Here is a 24,824-nt window from a genome sequence, read left to right on the forward strand (position 1 = left end):
GAAAATTGCTCAGGGAGTTTTGATTTCGTTAAGTGCTAGGAACCCTGATGGATCTATATTTTTGATCGTTCACAGGGGAAGATCACAGCTCAGGGCAAACTCCTCCGTCAGGGGACCCTCAGCATCACCGAGAACGTCAGTAACTTGAAGTTCAAGGAGCGTAGGGTCTTCATGTTTGAGCAGATCATCATCTTCAGTGAACCACTGGAGAAGAAGAAGGGAAGCTTCAATAATCCGGGTTACATCTTCAAGAAGAGCATGAAGGTGGGTCTGAAGGGTTGATTGCAGAGTTGTAAGCGAGTCAGTCACAAGTCAAATCACAAGTCACAAGCAATCATAACTCAAATCACAACCCACATCACAAGTCAGATCACGAGACTCATCACAGGTCTAATCACAAGGTAGATCACAAGACTAGTCACAAGATAGATCATAAGTGTAATCACAAGACTAATCACAAGATAGGTCATAAGTCTAATCACAAGGCTAATCACAAGCTAGATCACAAGTGTAATCTCAAGCTAGATCACAAGTCTAATCACAAGGTAGTTCACAAAGTAGGTCATAACTCTAATCACAAATCGGGTCACAAGTAATGATCAGTCAGAAGTCAAATCACATGTTGTGTCACAAAAGCGAATAAACAAAAGCCAAGAAATTCCTTTTTTTTTCACAGTTCATTCTAGGAGCGTGTTGCTTGCAATGTGTCTGGAAGACCTGTAATTAACTTACAAGGACATGATTTCAGCACAGGGTGGACACTTGCATGAAATCAACTTAAGTATATGAAAACTTTGACTCTAAGGTCCAAACAGTGGTAGATTATCAGATTGTGCTCATTTGTCAAAGTACTTCCCAACAGGAAACAAATTAGATATCTTTAGCTCATTTGAAAAGTTAATTTACTATGAAATAAAATTAAATCTTCATCCTATGAAGGGTGCTTATACTTAGGGCCACTTTCATATCAAGAAATGTTTTGACTGATATTTTAAATTTAGTCTTTTTTATAGGGCACACTCAATCACAGCACAGAATTCCAGTGAATAAAATCGTTACTTATAATTTTTGTTCTTGTGAGTGGAAAAAAGCAACCAAGAAGTCTTTTTTTAAAGATATTTATTCATTTCATTGCTTGTCCATAGGTTAACACCCTGTCCATACAAGACATCGAAGATGATACTCTGCAGTTCAAGCTGATTGAGCGAGGCGGGGAGAAGTTCTTGATTCAGACACAGACACCGGAAGAGAAGAGTACTTGGTTCCAAGAGATCCGTGATTTGTTGAACCAACAACAGGATTTCCTCAGAGGTAAGAACGAGGGTTCTATTAGGAGGGTGGGGGAGGTGGGGGGGGGGGGGGGAGGTCTTGCACTGGCAGGAGTCTGGGAATGTTGGACAGGGTTTGTATATAAAGAAAAATAAACCAGAAATATTGGGTTAGTATGTAAAAATTATGAACTTGGTCCACTGCTACCTTCATTGCATCCTTGCAGTTTTGGATGACCGAGCACAAGTAAGGCTGTGCCGAATGCACGGACTATTTGAATAGTCGATCATCGACCGAATGTCCGTATATCTGAATATCCAAATTTTTTCGATTCATGTCTTTGAAAAAATGTGAGCGGTCTCGAGGAGATAATAAAAAAAGTATCTAAGACGTTTTTAATCCTCCTACTGTTTGAAAAGTCACAGACAGTCAAATACTCCATCCACTTCCCCTGCCATGCCTTTTACACAGGCTAGTCACAAACTGTCAGATCATATTTTAAGCAAACACTCTGATTAGTCAAATTCAGTCAACAGACAAAAGCAGGAATTTGGTAGCACAGCTGTCTTATCAATCATCTACAGTCAAAGCACAGGTGTATCAAGTTACACAAACAGCAACAGCCAGTCAATCCTGCTTTATGTAGGACTGTGTCTTGAAAGGACAGGCCCACACTGTTCACAGGGTTGTATTGTGCATTCATTGTATGGACAGCTCATGCCACTAGACCAACTTTGCAGGGTTCTCCCCACGTACAAATGTGCGTATCGGCCCGATACGCTGAATTTGCGGCCCGATACGCCGACAAAAATGCCGATCACATTTTTCAGCCCCCGATACGCACAATATAATTATTATACAAGCCATTAAAATGCGCAACATAATCGTTTCATATGCCATTATTTCATCTTGACATGCAAAATCTTGACAAAAATCCCGTATTTCTGATGCATGTGTGATCAAAATGCACACGATGACGGGTCTTTCGCGTTGACCGCCAGCTATATATTAGCGCATACAACACGGTACACTGGTTCCCTTCGCATGCTAACAGTATCAATGCTATGATGAAGGACCGGAACCAGTGACTACTGCCTCGTGCGTGCATGCATGATGATGATGTCGGCCGAAGTTGGATCGTAAAAACACCAAACAAACATCGATGGAGAAAGAGAATTTCTGCAAATTAATTCACAGAACGTGATCTTTATTTTCTGTGTTTGTATTTTCCATTAAAATGACGAGATTGCAAAGCTCGAACTTGTGGCGAAACATCGTAGCGTGCTTCTTAGGAGCAGTAGTGCAAAATTTTTGGCCACATGGGATGGGCCGTACACAGTGCAGTAATGCACACTGATACTGCGCCGTGTGTGCACGGCGCGATTTACGGCCGGCGGCCGGCCAGACTGAATGATGGCGCCAGGGGCCGTGATGTACGTTAAGCATATAGTGGAATCAACCTCCTCAAATATATTTTTAATTAGGTGAGGCAAGTTTTAATCACTTCTGATGATCAGTCTAGATAATTTTCGTGCTCATGGTGGTGCAAAGGAAAATAATCCAGGCACAAAACTACATGATTCCTTGTTCAATATGCTCCATTCAATCATGTGTTTTTATTCCTCCATGATTCAATCAGCAGCCCAAAAAATTGGCGAAATAATTTTTTCGACCTACCGACGCTATTTTGAAAGGCATGAAGTCGGAAGCAAAAGTGATTTTTTTGTTCACCTTAATTTCTTAATTTGAAACTTGCTTGTAAATATAATCCATACTTTCTAGCTCAAGAAGTTTTAACACAGGTTTTGAAATGTTGATTTTTTCTTAAGTTAAAAATTTTGATATTTTTTTTCTCTAATTACAAAAAATATCACAAGATCTCCACTAAATTTTAAGGAAAAATCTTCCTAAAAGACTCCCCAGATTTGCTCTAAAATGCACCAGAGAGCCTCTAAAGTTCAAAATATTTCGGGGCCCTTAAGCGGGCCCCGAACCCCACGCCGTGGCTTCGCAGGTTGGTGAATCACAACAAAACTTCCCCCACAGGTTTGAAAAAATCCTGGGGAGAACCCTGCTTTGGTAAAGGGAGGTTTTGGGCTCTTAATTTCGTATTGTTCAGTTGTCCATGACTATAGGGGAGCAAGTACAGTGTCAATGTCGAGCTGCTAGTCCACTTTAATACATCTCCCTTGACTGTGTTCGGCTCATCATGTTAACGTACTAATTTGTACATAGTAAATTAGCTTTTTTGAACATCTTGTTTAGCCATCTCTTCATTTACTTTTCTTGTTTTTGTTCTCTGCAGCACTGCAGTCTCCGATCCAATACCAGAAAGGTCTAGATTCAACTGACAAGAAGGGGTATGTCTAAACAGTTCTTCATGTCTGCAAAATGAACTTGAAAAAAACATTGGGAGATTGTAGATGTTACAATAGAATAGAAGAGCTTGGGTTTGAAAGGTATTAAGCTGATGATGACGGGCTTAAAACTGAAAACAGTTGTGTCTGTTAATTTACATGAGTATTTTGACCAGGTTGATGCTAGCTGGTTGTTTGTTTGTTTGTTTGATCTCAAACTTATTTCGTTACTCTATTGACTGATGTCATTTATGTTGGAAAATTTTCCTTGACTGTGTTCTCCCATATACATGTGATTTCCTGGGTAAAATTTTGCTAGACTTAATCAAATTCTTCTTGTTTAGAAATTCAGCATTATCATATCAATGGAACTTTAGCATAAGTTGAAACCTTTCTGTGGATATGACCAACAGACCTGAGCAAGCCCCTCCAGCTAAGACATCGACAGCAAGCAGTATGTTCTCCAAGCTACGCAAGTCCAACTCCCAGACGAGCGACCAGCCGGCATCCTCACTCCAAAAGCAGCATGCCCTGTTCAGCAGCCTGAAGAGCCATCGCAAGAACCAGACTGCACCAGCAGCCATCTCCCTGGCGGAACTCAAAGATAAAGAGAAGGCTGCTAAGAAGAAACCGCTGACGGGGCAGCCGGAGGAACCCACGTCTCCCCCTGCCCTGGCTCCGCAGCCCGAAGACAAGACGGAAAAAGACGGACTCAAAACCTCCAACCACAAGAACTCGTGCGAGAAGGAGAACCAGCAAAGCGGCTCCCCCTCGCTGCGTAAGAAGTTCTTTGACGGGTTGTTCCACTCGTTCCGGCCGAGCAAGTCCAGGGACACGTCCCCTATGGGGTCCAAGGAGAGCCTGAAAGGGGGCAAAGAAACAGGGTCATCCAAGGAGAGCATTGATAAGAATAGTAACAAATCATCACCGCTGTCCAGCAATGCGGATCTGGCGGGTGCGTCGCCACTGGAACAGGAATCCGATGCACAGAGGAACTCTAAGAGTCCACTTAAACGAACTCAGAGTGCACGGGACTCTGTACCATCAAAATCCAGCCAAGGTGGATCCACGGGATCCTTAACCTTACCCAAGAGTGGTTCGCCACCGCCGCCCCTGGATACGACGCCAAGCCCCGTTGGGCTGACGGCTCCCCCGCCAAACAGGGAAGGTGTCACTCCTAGATCCAAGAGAGCCTCCACGGGGTCCATCCAAAAAGACCAAGAGCTGTGCTCCAGCGGGAACAGGAAAGTCTCGTTAGACTCATCACCGTACCGGAGTAGGAATGCAGTGGAAAACAGAGCAATGGAAGCCTCTGGAGTAACACAGAATCGACTCAGCTATACATCTGTGTCCAGTGCAGAGGGAGACGATACATTTGTAAGTGCCTCCACTGAGATCTAGTCAGTTCCTTTATACAAAAATGTAAAGTGTAATACACTGTTTAGAGATTTGTTTTCTTTCCAATTTCAAAAATATATGGAGAACGCCAATATAGGGTTAATACTTCCCTTGGGAGAGTACTGGTACTGTACGCCAGACTTCAGGGTTCGAATTCTACTCAGTCAAAATTTGTTCAAACAAAAACTGAAATAAAATGATACACAAAAGTGCCCAGATCCTTGTTTAATATATGGTTGTCCATAACTGTAACTGCACTTATTCTCACACCGCATCCAACAGGTTGAGTCAACATGCATGTCCCCGATCATCTCCAGCTATACAGCGGTAAAGGAAGATGAGATCACAGTTGCCAAGGGCGACATGGTTCAGATCCTGGCGGCCAATCAGCACAACATGTACCTGGTCCATCGAGCCTCCTCCCAGCACTCCCCAGCCGCTGAGGGCTGGTTACCCGGCCACGTCCTGGGCAACACCAAGGAGCTCCTAGGAGACCCGGGAAGCTCTCCAACACAGGCTAATCCCGCTTCTGCCACCAACAGTGAAACCACCCCGAAGTAAGGCAACCCACCTCTTTGTGTTTGAGAAACCTAGCTTCTCCCCTCTTTCCCCCAACCTTAATTTGTTGACATCTTCTCAAACTTCACCCCCAACCACAACCACCAAGTTCACAACCATCTTGAACTCACTCAAACTCTTTAAACTCACAACAGCTACAACAGAAACAAATTATCTGCGTTTTTGTAGACTTAAAGATTGTTCTGTTTAAACAATGAGCTTGAATGGCGGAGACTACTAGCTTTGTTGTTTGGAAATGCTGTTGGATCTTCTTGACCATGATCCTGACCTAGTACTAATATCGTTGATAGTTTGGAGTGTGGTGTTTAATGGACATGGGCTTGTCAGGTTAGCTAATCCTTATTCTGAGATGTCAGGGGGGGAAATGTGTAACTTCCTCGAGGGGTTTTGGTCAATCATCCCATTTATCAGAGAAAAAAGAGGCGAGGGGTATTTGCAATTTTGAAGAAACAAACCTGCCGATGTCTTTGATTTTATTTTCAAAAATTTGGTAATTTTTCTCAGCTGTTGCAATATATTCTCTTATTTTTGCATTTTGTATTCTTTTTTCGTCTTCTCCATTTTTTGGTTTTTTTTACATTATTGACTTAAACGCAAATCAGTACGTTGCAAAAATGAAAATGAAGTACTCTTATTACCACAACCCATGCCAAAAAAAATGCTAAAGCCAAAATCAAATGTTGCAATAGCATGTGGGAGATCTTTAAGTTGTTAAAAAAATACTTTTGTTACTTTTTTTTACAGTTAAATAATTGAAATAAATTAATTGAATACAATTGATTTAGTTTTAGCTGCTGATACACTGTAGCAAGCTCTTTAGTTGTCCTATGTGACTTACGCTTCTTGAAAAAAAATAAACACAAACAAACAAATTCCCCGCCTGGCTGTAAACTGTAGCGTCTGGCTTCATTTAAACTCCTAAACTAAATCTTAGAACTAATTATTAACAGTTTCAAACTTCTAAGGGTATTTCCAGTGTAACACCTGTATTGTAATTGATTGACTTCATCAGGCTTCACAGTTGCTGGTTGTCCTCAAAAACACAGATCAAAAAATAAGATGAAATGTTTTTTTTCCTCATTGAGTTTTTGTCCAAAGTTATTCCATGAAAGTAACCATGAATAGCGAAAAGAATGGCTTTTTGAACTGCATATTTAAAAACAAATCAAGTAAATTCCTTAAGATTTGAGCACAAATTGTAGAAGTAAAAGCACATTTAAATGACATGACGCTGTGAGAGCAAATTCCCATTCAGTGAAAAATTCCACAAGTTTCTATTTTTATTGCGTTTTGAGGACATTTCTACAGTTGTGTAGCGTTGCTTCAGTGTAAATTATTTCGAAGGGCTTCATCATTTTTCCCCTCACAGTTACGTAACTCTAAAACTTCTCACCTGTCCTAGAAAAGAAATTATAATTGAATCAGAGGCGTTAAGGCCCAAAGTCGTCATTGTTCTGTTGTGTCCAATTTGATCAGATCAGAAGCTTTTTAGCAAAATCACGTTCTTCCATCCATTGAAATTCCATCCTGAAAAAAAAAACATTTGAATCATTCCCATCCCACTTGGAGCAAAGGTGTCCGAGAAATAGCCATTAAACATATTCATATACCGTACACTTCACGGTCACTCAAAATTCATACTTTCATCAGCACCAGTAAAGGGAACATATTTTTAAGGTTTTTACATACTTTTTTTTGGGGGGGGGGGGGTGGGGGATGGGGGTTAACAGAACTTTAAAGATCGTACCAAAACTCCTTTGGGTTTTTTTGTATTTGTTTGTTTATTTGCTTTTAGAATGCGAGGGGATATTAAAAACGATGAAGAGAAAGTACCAAGAACCATGGTAATTTCTAATAAAGGACCAAAATGTAGCGATGCTTTTTATGAAATATTGGGAACAAAATCAGCAGCCGAAATAACTCCTCTGAGACACTTGAGTAAGGGGGAGTATTTACCCATAATTTGATAAACACTGCATTTGATTGACTTGGTGCCATTTAAATGAATCCAGAATGAGAGGTGCCATTCTTTCTACGAGGCAGACAAAATCTGAAGACTTTTTGGTTGTTGAAAACTAAGAGTTTTTGATGTTACAGGGTATATAAGAAGACACCACAGCAGCTTAGTTTTTTGAAATGATTATGTTTGTGCTTGTCACGTACCAGCCAGATTGTGGCTACCATAACGAAAGACCCCAGCCCACTTTCTTTTGATACAAGCCATTTTATGCAAGAACCTGCAAGTGTTTGACAGAAAACTGTCACGGTCATCCCATTGTGATATGTTCTTCTTTTTTTTTCATTAATTAAAATAAAATTCCACCTATTTTTTTTGTCCACATTTGCAGGAAAGTTATTCACGACATTTATGTTTCAATTTTTGTAATTAGTAATGAAGCTTTAGAACTGAACGTGTTAATCAAAGAAATTAAAAATTTGTTGAATCTAACTTTTGTTTCAATTTGTAAGTATTGAAATGAACTTTTTCCCCTCAATATTTAGTGTTTTGTAAACACATTTGTAAACAAATTTGTTTCTTTGCTTTGGAAGAGAGATTCAGATACTTGAATCTGGATTGAAATGTGAATCCATAATATCAGTACCACATGTGTAAAATATTTAAAAAGTCACTGTAGTTATATTAATAAAAGAAAACAACTAAATAATGTAAAAGTAGTCTTTCATAAACAAATTACACCACGGCTGACGTGCAATTTTGGCCAAAAAAAGAAAAATATCAGGAAGAATTGTATGATAAAAAACTATAAAATTATCCATGTATACATCTCATTAATAAACAATGGTGATTGTTGGTGTTTAGGACAGTCATGTTATTAGTTGTAAACCCAGTAAATATCTGAGGTTTTCTTTTAAAACACCAGTGAACATTGTTGATGTTTTTAGGAAACAGTACACCTAATAATACAAAAATGTATACTTGAAACTGTGTATTTTTACAATGTGCGTACTGGTTTCCTATTAAAAAAAATTAAAATCTGTAATCTTTGATGTTGAGTGATGTGGCCACCAGTCAATGTGCTACCATACTTGACCTACTTTTTTTGCAACGGTATGGTCATGTAAATGAACTATTAAAATAAATAAACCGATAAAAAAAAAATTCTGAATTTTTTGCGACGTTACGAGACACAAGTCTCCAATGTAAGAACTCAGTAACCAATAAGCGCACTGGTAGATTTTGGCATCGTACCTTTAATCCTGTACTTTTTTTCTGAGATGCTAGCCAATTTAGGGAGGTGCTTGTTGTGTGACAGAGGGAGTGACAGACGGTGATAAAGACACGATGGGGAGAGGTGGTGGGAGTGAGAGAATTCAGAATAATTAACTGTTTTTAAAAGATGTAAAAATATATTAACTTAAAACACTGCTAGAAGGCCTTTCTCACATACATGTAGCTTTAATTTCCTAGAGGTGTAGAACCTAGAAAAATGGCTCAGTAGGATCATGGTCCTCCTATGCGCGCTTCAATCACAGTTGCATATGGACGGGTATGCTGATAACATAGACCTCGTGCGCAAGTACCCCCTCAACGGTTAAAAAGAGAAAGTTGGGGGACTGCTTGAACGGACATTTGAACACGTTGCCGGTAACACCTGACACTCACGCGAAGACGTTGTGGCTTTGTGTGCATTCAGAATAAAATAAGTCGTGCGTACTTCGCGCCATACGCGCATGAATCAGTACGTACACACAGTGTGTCCCAACCACCAGAGCATTCAAAAGTGGTCATAACGTGTCTTCTACTGTTCGCGCACAGAGTTCATAGGCACTTTGAACCATGTCTTCAAACTTTTTAACATGTAAAGTAGTTCGGTCAACTTGACTCTTCTCAGTAATGTGTCAAATGGCTAGATGACGATCAGGTCGTGTATATCCTGATAGAATAACTGCCACATTGCGAGTTCCACATCTACTCTTCAGTGCAAGATTTCTTTGATGCTTGAGTAGTCGTTGAGCATCTGAAATCAGTGCCAAGTACTCTCGATGTAGCTTATATGTGAGAAAGGCCTCTTTTTTTCTATTTATTAACACTTTGTCAAAGGTGGATATTTATGTCAACATTTAGCTCACTAGAATTCAAGATGAAATACATTTTTAAATATGTGTATAAAGAAAAAAAAAGAAAACTAGAGTCTTTCTTCATTTTGTAGGCCAGGCCTCTGTATGGAGAATGATTTAGATATATATCTGCAAAGATTAGGAAAATAACGTGTCACTTTTTTGTAATAAAAGATCACTCAAAAGTAACTTGTACTTTGTGATATGTTTTGCCAGAATGAAAGGAGAAAAAAAGGGTGTTTTTTTTGTTTCTTTGTTTTATTATCTGTAAATACTTAGAAAAGAGGTGCTGTGCAAAAATCTCCTGTTAAACAAAACGTCGATGTGAGTGATCGTGTTCCTGTGTGTCCATTCTTGCCAATTTCTGGCAAGTTTCCGTGGCGAGTCCATTTTTTGAACTAGTGTGGCATCAACAACTTTGCATTATTGATATGCAAATCTGTGACTCTCTCAAGGTGTAGATATGCAAATGTGAAGATAAAAAAAACACAAGATTGATTCTAATATTATTGAAATATCACTTTTTATTTCTAAGTAGTGGTGGGAAAGTTTAAAAACCTGTCTACGCATTTTGGAAAGCATCTGAATTTGAAGTGGTGTCTTTTCTCACTTCATCTTCGAGATGGCTTTTCAAAAAGAATGGAAAAAAAGTTGTGATTTTCTTTTTTTTAAGAAAGAGACTTAGTCTAGCTGCTCAAACGAAGGCAACTGAAGAAATTTGTGAAATTTGTATTTGTACAAAACTTAGAAATGATAAACTAAGTACAAATAAACTTTACTATGATAAATTGATCTTGATGTAAGTGTTCAGTTAGCATCCAAATGTGTGGTGATGAGGTGTAAAAAAAAAAGATGTTGAGAGAAGTGAACGAGAAAATTCAACCATCTCTAACTTATTGAAGTGTAATCTATTATGTAACTATTACTATTATTATTAATATTATTATTAAAAAAAATACTATTGAAGTCTGTGTAAATGCTTATTACTTCTACAGAGGGTTAAACTAGAGCATGTAAGGTGAACATTTTTGCCCAATGCTAAGTGGCAAGGAAAAATAAATAGTCTTAATGACACTGAAACCTGCCTCCGATTTATTTATTTTTTCTCTTTCCAGAGAACATGTAGAGGACCTCTTAGAAATGCAATGCCAATTCTCTGTAAATGTGAAAAGGTAGTTTTTATATCTAGTGGCACAGCATTTTTTTTTAATTTATGAATTAACATATATCAATTACCTTAAAAATGAAGAAAAAGTGGGGGAGGTGAACTGGTATCCAGGCATCTGGATACCAGTTGCTGCAGCGTAGAAGTGAACAACTGAAACTTTCTTCGAATTCCATCAATAGATAGAACGATGGTCGGTCATGCATCAGCAGAAACATCATGGGAGCCTGCTGGTTACCAACTCTTGCTGCAGTGAACCAGTATGAAACAAAATTGAGATTTTGCCAGTCCTTTGAAATTCTTCTTGTACAGCGCAGTGATATCCAAAAATTTGTTCAACTAAGGATATAAAACAAAGTACTCGTACAAATAAACAAAGCTTTCAGGTCCCTTTTTTATCCATTCAATTTTTATTTTTAAATTATAAAAACTAAGATTAAAATTGCCTATTGAAGTAGAAATGCCTGGAATGATAGGTAGCAATTGGTCTTATTATGGAGCTATAAAACGGAGCTCCATGGTCTTATCTTGTAGTAACGTCTCTATCTCAGGGACACAAACGGGGATTCTCTTAACCATTGGACCATGGCTTTGCTCACCAAATCAAGCCCTTCTGGTGCGGTAACCAGGCTCCTCTCATGGATTTCAAATGACGACGATGTTTAGTCTGCTCCCTGCACAGCCCTGGCATGTTGAAAAAGCATTCACTCTGTGCACAGGGATGATCGACTCTTCCCTGGTAGCCACCACATATGGGAGCCAGTCGAATGACACCTGTGCTTGAGGTGTGTAGCGCCCCCATGCTGCTGGATACAGGAACATCCTCATCTTGCGCACCCAGCGAGAGCAGCTAACAAGAGGAGTAGCTGATCCTTCACCCCCCCCCCCCCAAAAAAAATCCTAATAATCGATCCCCCATCTTTACAAGGAGTTAAGTATATTGCCTGTATGGTTTATGAAATATCTTTGGTTAGTGGTTGCTATATTTTTTGTGTATGCTCTTAAAAACATTTTTTTTGTGCCATCGAGAGATATCAATGTTTTGGTAAGATTGTCAACTTTTATTTGTATCCATCTAGCGCATATTTCATGCTGAAGTAGAAATAGCCCATGTACATGTAGCTTTGCACTTGTTTACTTCCTTTTAGTCTTGTTGTACATGTATGTGATAGTGTCTGTGTTTTGTGCCTAATTAGCTGCTTGCTGACTGTTGTATTTACAGGGCGAGTTAAAAAAAAACGGAACCCAAACCCAAGAAATATATCTAACAAAAAATATGTAGCACCAAAAATAATAATGACTGGTAAGCCAATTTAATAAACTACTTTTAGATGAAAAAAATTATTTCAATTGCTCAATCCATTTCAAATTATATCACCATTTAAACGGAACCCTAAAATCTGTTTCGTCCAAAAATGCGATTCAAGAACGGTCGTTACAATTGTCTTCAAACATCACCAGTGATAAAAGCTCAGTTTAAAAGTTAAAACTACTCAACAAAGTCCTTTTGAAGGCCCCTTTTTAAAACAAAATTGGATTTTAAAAATCCTATTGTTTGCCCGAGCAGGGCTGTTAATAGAGACATTGTGTACCACATTTTGTTGAAACAAGTATTCTGTGTCATTTTTCTTTGTTGTTCCAAACAGTCAGAACACACAATAAATTGATTTTTGGACGAACCTAATTTTAGAGTTGCTTTGTTTAAATAGTGATAAAAAATTGAACGTGTAGAGCAATTGAAATAATTTTCTCACTTAAAAGTAGTTTAATAAATGGGCTTCCAAGTCATAATAAATTTTGGTGCTACATAATTTTTTTATATGAAATATATTTCTTTGTTTTGGGGTTCCGCTTTTTCGGACTCGCCCTGTGCATGTACTACTAGTGTAAATGCCTGCCTGTACGATGAAGATTGCTTGCAGAGGTGCTAGTGCTCCTTCCTTTAACATGCACCTTAACTTTACACTTTTTTTACATTGTCGGATGGTGCTTTTATTTTTGCATTTTGTTTTTCTTTATTTAATTTTTTTTTAATCTGTTGAGGAAAAATTTTGAAAAGCAGGTTGTGGGAAATTGTAAAATCTTATGTGTAGCCGATTGATAATTGTGTATTGAGGATATTGCATGTTAAATTTGTGTCCAAATTAAGCTTTTTTTGTTTTGAGAAAAAGTATGCATGTGTTGATTGAAGCACTGTTTTTGCTAAGAGGGGAAACTAAATGTGCAGAATTGGTGTAAGAATATTTTGTGTAAACTTTTCAAATTGTGCTGAGCATGATTGACCAATCAGGAGCTATTGCTGATAACCATGTGACAGTGAGTGACCAATGGAAAAAAGAACCTGAGCCTGAGTAGGGTAAAATGCATTTGAGACCACGACTGGTGCCAAGTTGAACCAAGTGTCATCTGATATCAAGAATGACATAGCCCAAATTTCATTGCCATTTTGTCATTTTTGTTTTCATTTGTCTGATCACATTTTACACATTAGAAAACATCCCATCAGTCATTCCATTCCATGCATGTTTAATATTAGAAATGATTTCATCCATTGAACAAAACACAATCAGATTCTGTCCAGGAATTGATGACAGCTGATGATAGACATTCAGTAAGCTGGAACTGCCGATTAGAATGTCATCACACAACTAAAAAAAAAAAGTAAAAAACAAAACAAAAAAAACTGGGATCCACCAACATGGTTGGTAAATGTTACAGAATAATTGAAATAATTCACGGGCCAATCTGAGCACGCTGTACACTCACAAAGCTGAGGCCCCCTTCCATGGTGAAAGCACTGTGCAAGCTACTGTACAAAGCAACTGCCTGATAACAGAGTAACTAAACAATAGCGGGCATGATGCTTTCGCCATTAGAGGGGGCCTCAGCTCTGTGAGTTACAATGAGAGTGCGCTTGGATTGGTCTATAAGAATATGTAAATCACTGTTCAAATATTCAGATGTTTATTAACTCTGTAAGAAGTTATCCTCCCGGAAGATTCAGCCTTTTCTCGCTGTTCAACTGAAACAAAAGGCATTAAAACTTGGTTGATTCAGTCAGTAATTGACCTGTTGTTTTGCTTTGTGCAAAAAGGGTGCATACCTATGTTCCCCAATACCTTTGTTCCCTAACCCAACCCTAACCCTAACCCTAACCCTAAGGATTTGGGGGACATAGGTACTGAGGAACATCGGGTAGACACCGTGCAAAAGATTAAGGGTTCATTTGTTTGTTTTTTGTTGAACTGTGAGTTCCCAGTCAAATGTCTACAGTCATCAAATTCCTTCAAACTTACAACTTAAAACATCGAATGGCACCTTAGAGAGACACTTCAAAGTAAATTATTCGACATTATAGAGACACTGGTCAGTAAGGTGACATTTAAATGTCTCCCTAATGTTTTCACTGCCATTCCCAGCATGAATTGCGCCCTCAAAATTTGCTTGAACCCATTCCTTAGGTCGAGAATAGTATTACTGAAAAGTTAAGGGAGTATTTTGAAATGGAATTATGGGAGGGTTTTTGGTGGTTTATATTTTTTTTGCACAAGTCTATGAAAATGTCTCCAAGGTGCCATTCTCAGTAATTCATTATAACTGACAAGCATTGTGTAATTGTTAAATTTCCTTTTCAGGGAACCTTTTCTCCATGAGATTAACTAAGGAAACGAATCACCATCTTAAGAAGTCTTAGCCCTAACCTTCCATATACCTACATCAGTTAACACAATTAACATCAACATGTTCTAGATCTCACCACAGACTCAAACAGATCTTATGTTAACATCTTGCACTCTTTCAGTGCCACACACTTGGCCCACATCACACCTCCAGATCCCAGATCTAACTCTGCCTTAACGCAAAATGTCTATTTTGAGTTCATTGTTTCCCCTGTTGTGGGATCTGAAGGTGTGTGTGTCTGTGCGTGTTGTAGCATGACACTGAAAGGGTTATTTTTGGGATGAAAATTAAATTTAAAAAAAAAGGTATATTCTACACACACACACAAAAATCAAATTTAGGACTAACGAAAAACAAATAAAACACTTTTTGATGCTTTTCTCAGGAAAACATCCTCGTGGCACGAGGCGTTCCGAATCCGCCGATCTGGTCAAAGGTCAGATCGGAAGGAGAAGCATCTGACCCCTAAGATGAGGTCAGGGTCAGACGGCAGCATAGACAGCAACAGAGGGGGTCGGGAGAAGGAATCTAAGGGCTCCAAAATAGCCACCAAGGTAGGCATAGCAGTCTCAATGGTTGGTGCAGGGGTACTTTCCCTCGCCTTCCATCTCTTATTGACTGAGTTTGAATCCCACCAAGGTCCACATCGGGATTGGCATTTCAGGCCCTACCCTAGGGGTCAGATTAGTCGGTATTTCTCCTGATTTCAGGATTTTTTCCGATTTCAAGGATTTTTTGTCCAGATTTTTCCTGATTTCATGATTTAAAAACAAGCATTTTGAAATCAAGTGTTCCTGAGGTTTTACTGTTAACTTTTTTTTCACAAAATTCATGGATCAAAAGAAAGGGGTATTTTAGGGGATGCCTTCAGGCAAATACAAAGATACATGTACATATGCCATATTCACTATTTGCCACTATTTTCTATTCATCGATTGCCACTTATGACAATTCATCAATCTAATTTATTTCCTTTTTTTATGTTCTTTTTTTCTCACAGCTCCTGTATCCACATTTTGTGTACGAATGTAAGTATAGCTTAAGAATATCAATAAAATGTTAATCTGCTCTTATTTGGAACTGGGAAATAATCATCATTAGACCCTGTAATGCCAGATACTGCTATGCCTCTTACTCCCTGTACCGCCCAAATCTGCCCGAGCACTTTTTGGTTTCTCAGATTCATCAACAAATAAATAAAGTGTATTAGAACGTAATAAAATGTAGTGTGGGTGGTAATGGGTTAAAACTATAATAGCTTATCTCAGTAATAACTCATTTTGTTTGTTTCACAGCTGCTCCTGAGTTCACCACCCCTCTGACCAATCAGACGGTCAATGAGGGCGATGACCTCATCCTCGCTTGTCAGGTGTGCGGCAAGCCGACGCCCACCATCACCTGGGAGGCTCCGCCCACCTCTGCTCCCCTCAGAGCTGACCATCGCGTGAGGATGATGGAGAGGGAGAACGGGATGGCGAGACTTGAGATTGCTGACATCCGAAGCGAGGAAAAGGGGGAGTATACATGCATTGCTTTCAACGCGGTCGGCTCGCAGACGTGCAGTGCGCTGGTCTCTGTTAGAGGTACATTATAATAACAATAACAGGAATTACAGTGCTCAATCCACTTAACAGTGACTTTTTAACCAAAAGTCAGAACCATATAAGTTGAAAATGTTACTTTAAAAAAATGGAATCTAACAACATGGCTGTCATCATAATAAAACATGAGACAATACATTTGAAAAGTCGCAGCGATTGACAGAACCCAGGACCATTTTCATGGAGATGCTTAGCAGAAGATATTGCTTAACAGAGCTTCTTGCTTAGCAGAAATCAGCAGAGAACCGTTCACACATGCAGTTGTGTGTACACAATTTAGTTGTATATTTTGGATTTTCTACTTGTGTACAACCTCTCAACCTTGGTCCCATCCCTAGGCCGAATTTGAATTAACTTGCTGGACCCATGAGAAGCCATGTTGGATTCCTGCTAGTGTGAAAGGGGTGCCCAAAATCTTAGGGTGTTTAACCCGGGTCCAACACGGAGTGTTTGGATAGTGTGCAACGGCCTTCAGCAGCTGAGTGTCACAGAAACTTGAGCAAAAAAAAAAAAAATACAAGTACAGTTATCCAGTTTTCTCCTTTTCTCCTTTCTGTAGGCTTTAGCACAACTAACTTGAGACTTGTTTGGAGTGACTTTCAAAGGAAAGCCACAGTTTAGAAACAAACCAGCTTATGGTCGCACGGATGATAAGTGTGCCATCTTTTGAACTTCTCTTGGTCTCTTTTTGCAGGCAAACCCAAGCCGCCGAGTAATCTGACTGTACACGATGTCAGAGCCACCTCAGTAGTCATCAAATGGGATGTACCACAACGGACGAGGCACAGTCCGATCATTGCATACACAGTGGAGTATGCGTTACAAGGTTAGATGCAAACGATGACTCATTCAACTGTTTGTTGACTGCTCACATCTATTGCAGTGAGCAACCCCAAAGTTACAGGGATAAACCACATCTACAATATATTTAATATTATGCCCGCTCGTGATAATGACTTATGCAAAACTAAATGCTCTTGTAACTGTTGTCTGTGCCGATAAGGTTGGTTCATGTTTGAAAGTGATCATGGACATGTTATGTCAGGGCATGTGTTCTCACTGCAAGAGCTTACCACATTTCAAGTTTTTATGTAAAAATCACTTGGCATTTGCAATTTTGCATGAAGTATCAAGCTGCCATTACGCTTTCCTAGAATTTGAATGTTTGACTTGAAGTGAAGCAGAAAATAATGAAATATTGCATTGCATTGTTGCCTTGCAGGAATGAAAACTCTGAAATGGGAAATTGCAGCTGCCTACGTCACCGACCTGTTTTTCAGGGTAGATGACCTCAACCCGGGGTCAAGTTATTACTTCCGGGTCAGTGCTAACAACGACGTTGGGATCAGCCTGCCCAGCGAAGCATGTGAAGTCGCCACACTGGCGTCTGACTTAGGTAATGAAAGAGCTAATACAGACGCTAAGTCCAAATCACTTACCGTCAAATAATTGACAGTGGGACAACTGACTAGGTTGGCGTTCAATCCCTTCAGGCCTTGTACTGCCCAAAAGCACCCTGCCTCAGTCCTTCATTTCTAAGGAGCGCGATCGCGCAGGCGCTCCTACTGCGCTCCTCGACTGTCTCGAAGGAGCGCTAAAAATAGCGCTCCTCAGAAATCCAAAAGAGAGCTCGTCAAACACGGGAAGTTTAAAAATAAGAAGTGATAAAAACGCAAAGGATTTTAAGTCTTAAGCTACACGTATTTTTCGTTGGTATAATGCCCAAACTCACGTTAATATGCCGCTGGACATCGCTAAAAATGAACGAACACCGAGCTCGTACGTACTGTATAAGATCGTGTGTGTACAGCGGTTGTATACTGTGCGTGCACAATCTGCATATCGCGTAGAGCTGCATTAAAACACGTGGGCCCGTACGTGCAAGTGCAGCAATGACTGGTTCCCGCTGCGCCGCAAACTAAGTCCCAATGAAGGCATGATGAAAATGCGGTAACCAGTCAATGTAATAGTCCTGCGCGGTGCAATGCACTGCCTGCCGTACAGTGTTTTGCGTGCAGGCTGGACGGAATAGACGTCGTAAAAATGCCAAGAAAACAACGATTGAGAAGGACGATCTTTGCAAGCTTATTCACAAAACGTGATCTCTCTTGTCTGTGTATGTATTTCCCGTGTTCATGAATTTATTTTGAGGAAGTTTTACTGGTATGTGAAGTGAAACGATGCAGCGTGTTTCACCGAAATCCTATACCGTGAAACGAGTCTCATTGCCGGCCCACCACACACAGTGCATCACAAACGCTCGTACTAGTGCGAAGTTCAGATGTTGTTAGCCAGTTTCTCGTCGTGACTGGCATTGTGTATATGGCATACTTGACCTGCATTTTCCGTTATTTTTAAGATTATCGACGGCAGATATTTTCGATAAAACTTAAGGCAAGTTTGTGTCATTTTGAGGCCCTTTTTGTGAAGCTTTCGTAGAGCAATTGAAATAGTTCAGGCTGAAAATTTCATATAATTTTAACGAATCTGAAAGCAATTTTTCAGTTGCTTTATGTGCCGTTTATTAACTCTCCATTTTCCAAGTATAATCAAGTGATGAACCAACTGACACCTGTATTAAAAAATGAAAGCCTGAGCAGTAGTCAAACCTTTTATTAATCTCCATTTAGTTAGTTTTTTTAAATAAATTTTACCTTGTCTTACAGTTACAAAAACGAAAAAAGTAACGCAACTTGAGCATATGTTATTATGCAAAAACTAATAATAATGCAGCCCCTTGAATAAATCGTGATATTCAAAATAAAACAAAAACAATGGTAACCCGTCGTTTTACCGCTGTTTATCCGTAGATTTTAAGGAGAGCGATTTGCTCTCCTCGAATATTTGAGGAGAGCGATTTATAGCTCTCCTGGATTTTCTTTAAATGAAGGACTGCTGCCTATTACTCCTTTGATTCTTGAGGGTGCTCTCTGTTCTTGTCACATTATTCAGATTTCATAAATCCATTGGGTTAAGGGATTAAGAATCGACTAAAATACTAGTCATGTACATTCCTCTTCTGTTTAATTACTAAAAAAAGACACTTCCTGGACGACTGCCAAATTTCAGGGGTTTTTTTTTGGGGGGGGGGGCACATGGGGGGGGGGGGGGACACTGGCTACCTCACTGACCCCCTGGCTACCACGCTGCCTTTGACCACAAAAAATACTGAACCAACTAGCCACTCAGACTAGAGCAAGTTCGGGCAAGGACCATTAGTTGATTAGTGGTTGATTTGTGACGTAACTTACGCCTGCGCACTAATAGCAACGTGTGAGCGTCTCTAGTCAAACGCTAGTCAAAATGTCATCGCAAAACCTCTGGGTGGCTCCCTGCTGTACGTTATAGATGCGCGTGGCTATTGGTTACCAGAGAAGCAACCAACCCCAGTAGGCTGGTTCCAAATAGTCGACTAGCGCAGTCAACCATCGTCGACTAGACAGAGTTCGGACTAACTTTATTCGAACTATGGTTAACCATTGGTCAACAAAAGTTCTTGCCCGAACTTGCCCCTATGTTGCCCAATTTGTCACTATTGAATACAACTTTTTCTTTACCCAATAGTTAATGAAACACGTCAATTGCAAAGAAATCATGAGGATGTGTATTATACGTGCATGTATTACTTCACGTGTCTTTCTTAAATTTTTTTAATTTTTTTAATTATTGTTATTTTTTCTTTTTAAGAAACTGAATCTGACTATGGATCAGGAGCTCTCTGGCAGCACGGTTTCCAGAATGCATTCAACATCATTGGAGAATTGGAACGGTACGTAATCATAATTTGTTCAAAGAGAGAGCGAGAGAGAGAATTGTTGGCAATTGTACTTTCTTCATAGAATTCATTATTATTGTTACTTCATGCTATGTTTTTTCCACTGAAATGCTGTCTATCATACTGAATAGCAAATGTACCTTTGTTGGTTGAAAAGCCAGACGCTAGCAAATTGTCCCTTTTCTTTGGAAATTTGAGTTAATATTGTTTGTAAGAAAAGTTTTATTATCCCACATGTTATTCATACAACATGACAGGAAACCTTTGTTGTTTTATTCTTCAAGCAGTGAGCATATCCACACACACACACACAAAATTCATTCCCGACAAAACTGAAGAACGTTAACAACAATCTCCTTTTTTTTTTTTTTTAATTGCAAACAGTGGAAGATTTTCAGTCGTGAAAATGTGTTATGACAAGCAGACCCAGAGGGAGGTTGCCGCCAAGTGCATCAGCAAAAAGCTGAGGAGTGTGGAGCTGGTTGAGAATGAAGTTGCTATTCTAGGATCCCTCAGTCACCCCTCTGTGTACAGGTTACTCGGCTGTTACCAGAGGCATCAACACCTGGTTTTGATTTTAGATCTGTGAGTTCATCTTATCAGTTGTTATAAATGTTTAGACGATTTGTTATGATGTCACAGAAGACTGTTTTGAGTTAGTCTTTTTTCCTCTGCTGAATTTAAGGAGCTTTGAATGTTACAAACTCCTCATGGGATCTATATGCGTACAACAATTATTGAAGTGAATGCTACGATAAGATCGGATCATACAAGCCTCATAAACAAAACTCAAAATCTGCCCCCCCCCCCCCCCCAATACCGATTTTTCATATTACATTTTTTTTTAACACATTCTTTCACTTTAGAATTCATCTCATTGAAAATCTCTCAAACCAGCTGTTAAAGGATCTGGGTTACTGAGATGACTCCTCACAACATAAGACACTAAAACTGATTCTTTGGTTTCTTGTGACAGGATTCCTAACGGTCGTCTCTTGGAGCATCTCATCAGTCTTCCCATAGTTACCGAGCCGCACGTCGCGGCTTACGTTGCTCAGATCCTTGAAATATTGGTCTACCTGCATGGGCGGGGCATTGCTCACTTGGACATTAAGGTACGTCTCAGGCTATGAAACAACTTTTTGTGGTGGAAAGTGCAACTGGGGGCGGGGGAGTGGGCACTTAAGGACGTCTGCTAATCAAAACATTGTTGAGTCTTTTACAAAAGTGGTGGGGAGAAGACCAGATGTGTAAATTTCATGTTTTTGAATCTCTTTAAGTTGTTTCAAGTATCAGCAACAAATCTCCTCATCATCAAATGAAATCATGGTTCTTACCTAAATTGTTTCCAATATTGTACCATTAATAGACCAACATTCATCTCCATGTTTCTCTCTCACTAACAGCCTGAGAATTTCATGGTTGATATGACCTCCATGTCTCCCACGGTCAAGTTGATAGATTTTGGCGATGCAGCCTACATCGGTGATCAACCCTACGTCCACGTCCTGCTGGGTAGCCCTGAGTTCTCACCACCGGAGCTTGTCAATAGAGCATGTGCCAGCCTCAAATCCGATATCTGGTGAGCATTTTGTAATTGATGCTTGTTTGTGATACACTTTGCTGCATTTTTGTAAAGCTGGATACATCTGGGCCCAATTTCATAGCGCTGCTTAACAGCCGACTTTGTGCTTACCGAGCCTCCATCTATTTCATAGGGACCGTTAAGCAGTAAGCACAGCAAAAGCACGCTTAACCCCAGAAGAAAACTTTGCTTAAATCAGTGACGTAGCAATAGAAATCTCCATTCGCGCGCAACCATTAGCATGAAAAAGTGCTTAAGCAGCAGCATGATTTTCTGCTATAGTAAGCACAACTTTTTTGCTTACTGTTAAGCAGCGCTATGAAATTGGGCCCTGGAGTTAATCAGGGTTCATCTGGATGGATCTGGGTGCATTTAGGTGCATCTGTGTGGAATTAGCCAGAACTAGGTTGATTCTGGTTGATCTTATGTGCATCTTGGTAGATCCCTGGGTTGATCTGGGTACATATGGGTGTAATTATGTGGATCTACACAATGTAGGTGCACCTAGTGGGTTGATCTGGGTAGTTTTTGGTGAACCCTAGTGGACCTGTGTGCTTCCAGTTACATTGATCAAGGTAGATCTCTGTTGTTAGTTTAAGATCTGATTATTTTTCATGATGGTTTCTTCTTTATTTCTCCCATCCAGGAGTGTTGGTGTCTTAACCTACGTTTTGTAAGTATTTTATCATTTTTTGGTTAAGTTTAAATGGAATACATGTCATTGATTTGATCATTATGCTTTCCAATCTGATAGAGTTGTGTTCCTAATTTTTAGCACTTTCCAAGTGTGATAAAACGTCTTGGATGTATTTTCAATGTCTTGCAGATTGAGTGGAGTTTCTCCGTTTCTGGATGAGACGGTTGAAGAGACATGTCAGAACATTACTAGGGTGGATTTCTCCTTCCCCGAGGAGTTCTTCAAGACAGTCGGGAGGCAAGCCAAAGTCTTCATCTGTAACCTTCTCAAGGAGAATCCAAGGTAGGCTCCTAGACTGTTGTCATGGCGATATCATCTTTGTCTTCACTTTTGGAATCCTTGAACACCAGTCATCTCAACAAGAGAGTTCTCTTTGCAGACGATAAGCAAGACAGTGTACAATTGTAACAGTTACAAAGAACCAGCAAAATCATACGGTCTTCTTCACTTGTCATGTTCAATCCATCATGAAAGATATTCTTATCTATGGCAGTCATTAATAAGTATCAAGCGGTGTGCAAAACATATGTTCTCATCAAATGTACTGTATTATTAGCTTCAATTACCTTTTTGTGAGCCTTACAATTTCATTTTAAATATTACTCTTGGGGTGACTACAGCTTCTCTCACACTGCCCCACTCTCTGGAACAGTCTACCCCTCTCTATCCGTCAAGCTCCCTCTTTGATCTCCTTCCAACAAGAACTCAAAACATACCTGTTCACACTCTAATCTCTTCGGCTTGTACCTTGCAATGTACATGTGTTAGGACTTAGCATTTATATATTTCTAAGTTTGTTTAATTACTCATTGTATAGCACCATGAGCGTCACTGAGTGATGGACCTATTGCACTTAATAAGATGCCACTATTATTATTATTATTATTATTACATGTATCATTAATTACCTTTTTAACCTCTGGGCTGAACGATAACAGATAGTCAACACTCAAGTTGCATACTTCTGTCAAGCTCATATTGTTAACTACACAGCATCATAATCTCAAGTTTAAAAAACCTGGCTTGTCTCCCCTATCATGGATAGCACAGTCGGTAGAGCCCCAGTATTGTCTTCCAGAGATCCAAGGTTTGAATGATTAGGGAAATATAGTTCAGTTGGTAAAAGCTCCAGTACAATATCCTGGTGATTAAAGGTTCCAATCCCACTTCAGTCAAATTTTTAAAAAGGAAAACGGATTACAAATATTACCTACACAATTTCCCTTGTAATTTGTTTCATGGTGTTCATTGTTGTTAACAGTGACAGGCCTTGTGCTGAAGACTGTCTGCACATTGACTGGTTGAGGTCAGTGAGCAGTGGGGATTCCCCTATGCAGACACCTACATTGCAACTCGACACATCAAGGCTGGTGGATTTTATTGAGAGGAGAAAAACACAGGTAGGGTAACAATTGTCACACAATTTCGCTGAATTAACCCTAACCCCATGGGGTATTCTCTAGGCACCCTGCCAAATGCAACAGAATGTAGTGCCAGCCTTGGTACCAAGTACCTACCCTGTCAAATGCAATGGAATGCAGGCATGGAATGCATGCAGATCAGGAGACTGCTAAATGCAACAACTTGCAACAACTTTTTACTACTGGTGCATTCTGTGGCATTTAGCAGGGTTAGGTTTAACGAAAATAATAAGCTGACAAAGACAATTTCCTGATATTTTTTCAGTGGGTTGAAAGAGGCTAAAAAGAAAAGAAAAAAAACCCTAAATTTAAATTCTCAATGCTGTTTCAAACAAACAAGAGCTTAAAATTGTAAAGTATGCAAGTAGATCCTGAACTTTTGTTTCTCATTTTTCTTCTTATTCTGCTGGATTAAATTACATGGGTGAAATAAAGTCTTTTGCTTTGTTCATAAAAGAAACCTTACGTCAAGTAAAATAGTGTTATGACATCACTTTCACAAGTAAATTTCAGATGATTTATTTAATAATTATGACATCTGATGGACTGTGGTCTGCTTTTATTCAAATAATCAGTAATAAAAAAGTTGTACATGTTCCTCTGCTTCTATCCAACAGAATGATATCGTGCCAGTGACACCGGTGGCAGGGCACCAGTCGAGGGGCAAAACCTCCACTGTCTGAAGCTGCACCTCATTTCAATAATTAATGTATTCATTAATTTATTTATTTGTAGAGGGTATGACCCTCTGTATAGTGTTGTTACAGTGACAGAGTCCCTGGCAAGTTGAGAACGATAATGAAGAACGTTTTTGATTTTAGAAAGGTGTTTGGGACGTGTGCTAGAAAAATAGCCTAGCGAGGCTGGTTCCAGACTCATTTGGTCTGAGGGTCTAGGTTTGCTAGGAGTTTAGGCTGTGAGGGTTCACAAGGTTTCAACTTTTGGGCCAAGAGGATGCTTAAGCGGTCTGCGTCACAACTGACACTCAGTCAGTCTATCAGTGTGATAAAGTACAAAGTGAACACTACGCTGGCCTTCTGGTAGGGCTGTCCCAGATATACCGAATAGTCAAATATTCGATCAGCAACTGAATATTCAAATAACTTTTTGCCGGTTTGGATATTCGGAAGACAAAAAAACTATGCTTATACACACAGGACTGTGATGTTATTTTATCATAAACATGGGCGTCGCGAGGGGGGGCAAGGCCCCCTGG

The 24,824-nt window shown here is 39.6% G+C and overlaps 1 protein-coding gene across 4 annotated transcripts in view; it reads left to right on the forward strand.

Moving 5' to 3' along the window:
- Positions 1–24,824, forward strand: part of LOC119740532 (triple functional domain protein-like) — a 63,774-nt gene extending 38,950 nt beyond the window's left edge. For all 4 annotated transcript variants that reach the window (XM_038215871.1, XM_038215872.1, XM_038215873.1 and 1 more), the window contains 18 exons: positions 76–264; positions 1,146–1,311; positions 3,575–3,629; positions 4,040–5,003; positions 5,307–5,581; positions 14,915–15,083; positions 15,530–15,557; positions 15,825–16,112; positions 16,825–16,956; positions 17,353–17,526; positions 19,818–19,899; positions 20,290–20,490; positions 20,882–21,020; positions 21,312–21,487; positions 22,137–22,163; positions 22,317–22,469; positions 23,449–23,587; positions 24,226–24,824. In XM_038215871.1, the coding sequence (XP_038071799.1) occupies positions 76–264; positions 1,146–1,311; positions 3,575–3,629; positions 4,040–5,003; positions 5,307–5,581; positions 14,915–15,083; positions 15,530–15,557; positions 15,825–16,112; positions 16,825–16,956; positions 17,353–17,526; positions 19,818–19,899; positions 20,290–20,490; positions 20,882–21,020; positions 21,312–21,487; positions 22,137–22,163; positions 22,317–22,469; positions 23,449–23,587; positions 24,226–24,291 (3,423 nt within the window). In that variant the 3' untranslated portion in view covers positions 24,292–24,824. The remainder of the gene's footprint in view (positions 1–75; positions 265–1,145; positions 1,312–3,574; positions 3,630–4,039; positions 5,004–5,306; positions 5,582–14,914; positions 15,084–15,529; positions 15,558–15,824; positions 16,113–16,824; positions 16,957–17,352; positions 17,527–19,817; positions 19,900–20,289; positions 20,491–20,881; positions 21,021–21,311; positions 21,488–22,136; positions 22,164–22,316; positions 22,470–23,448; positions 23,588–24,225) is intronic.

The sequence above is a fragment of the Patiria miniata genome, unplaced genomic scaffold (genome assembly GCF_015706575.1).
Source record: "Patiria miniata isolate m_02_andy unplaced genomic scaffold, ASM1570657v1 HiC_scaffold_5, whole genome shotgun sequence".
NCBI classification, from domain to species: domain Eukaryota; kingdom Metazoa; phylum Echinodermata; class Asteroidea; order Valvatida; family Asterinidae; genus Patiria; species Patiria miniata.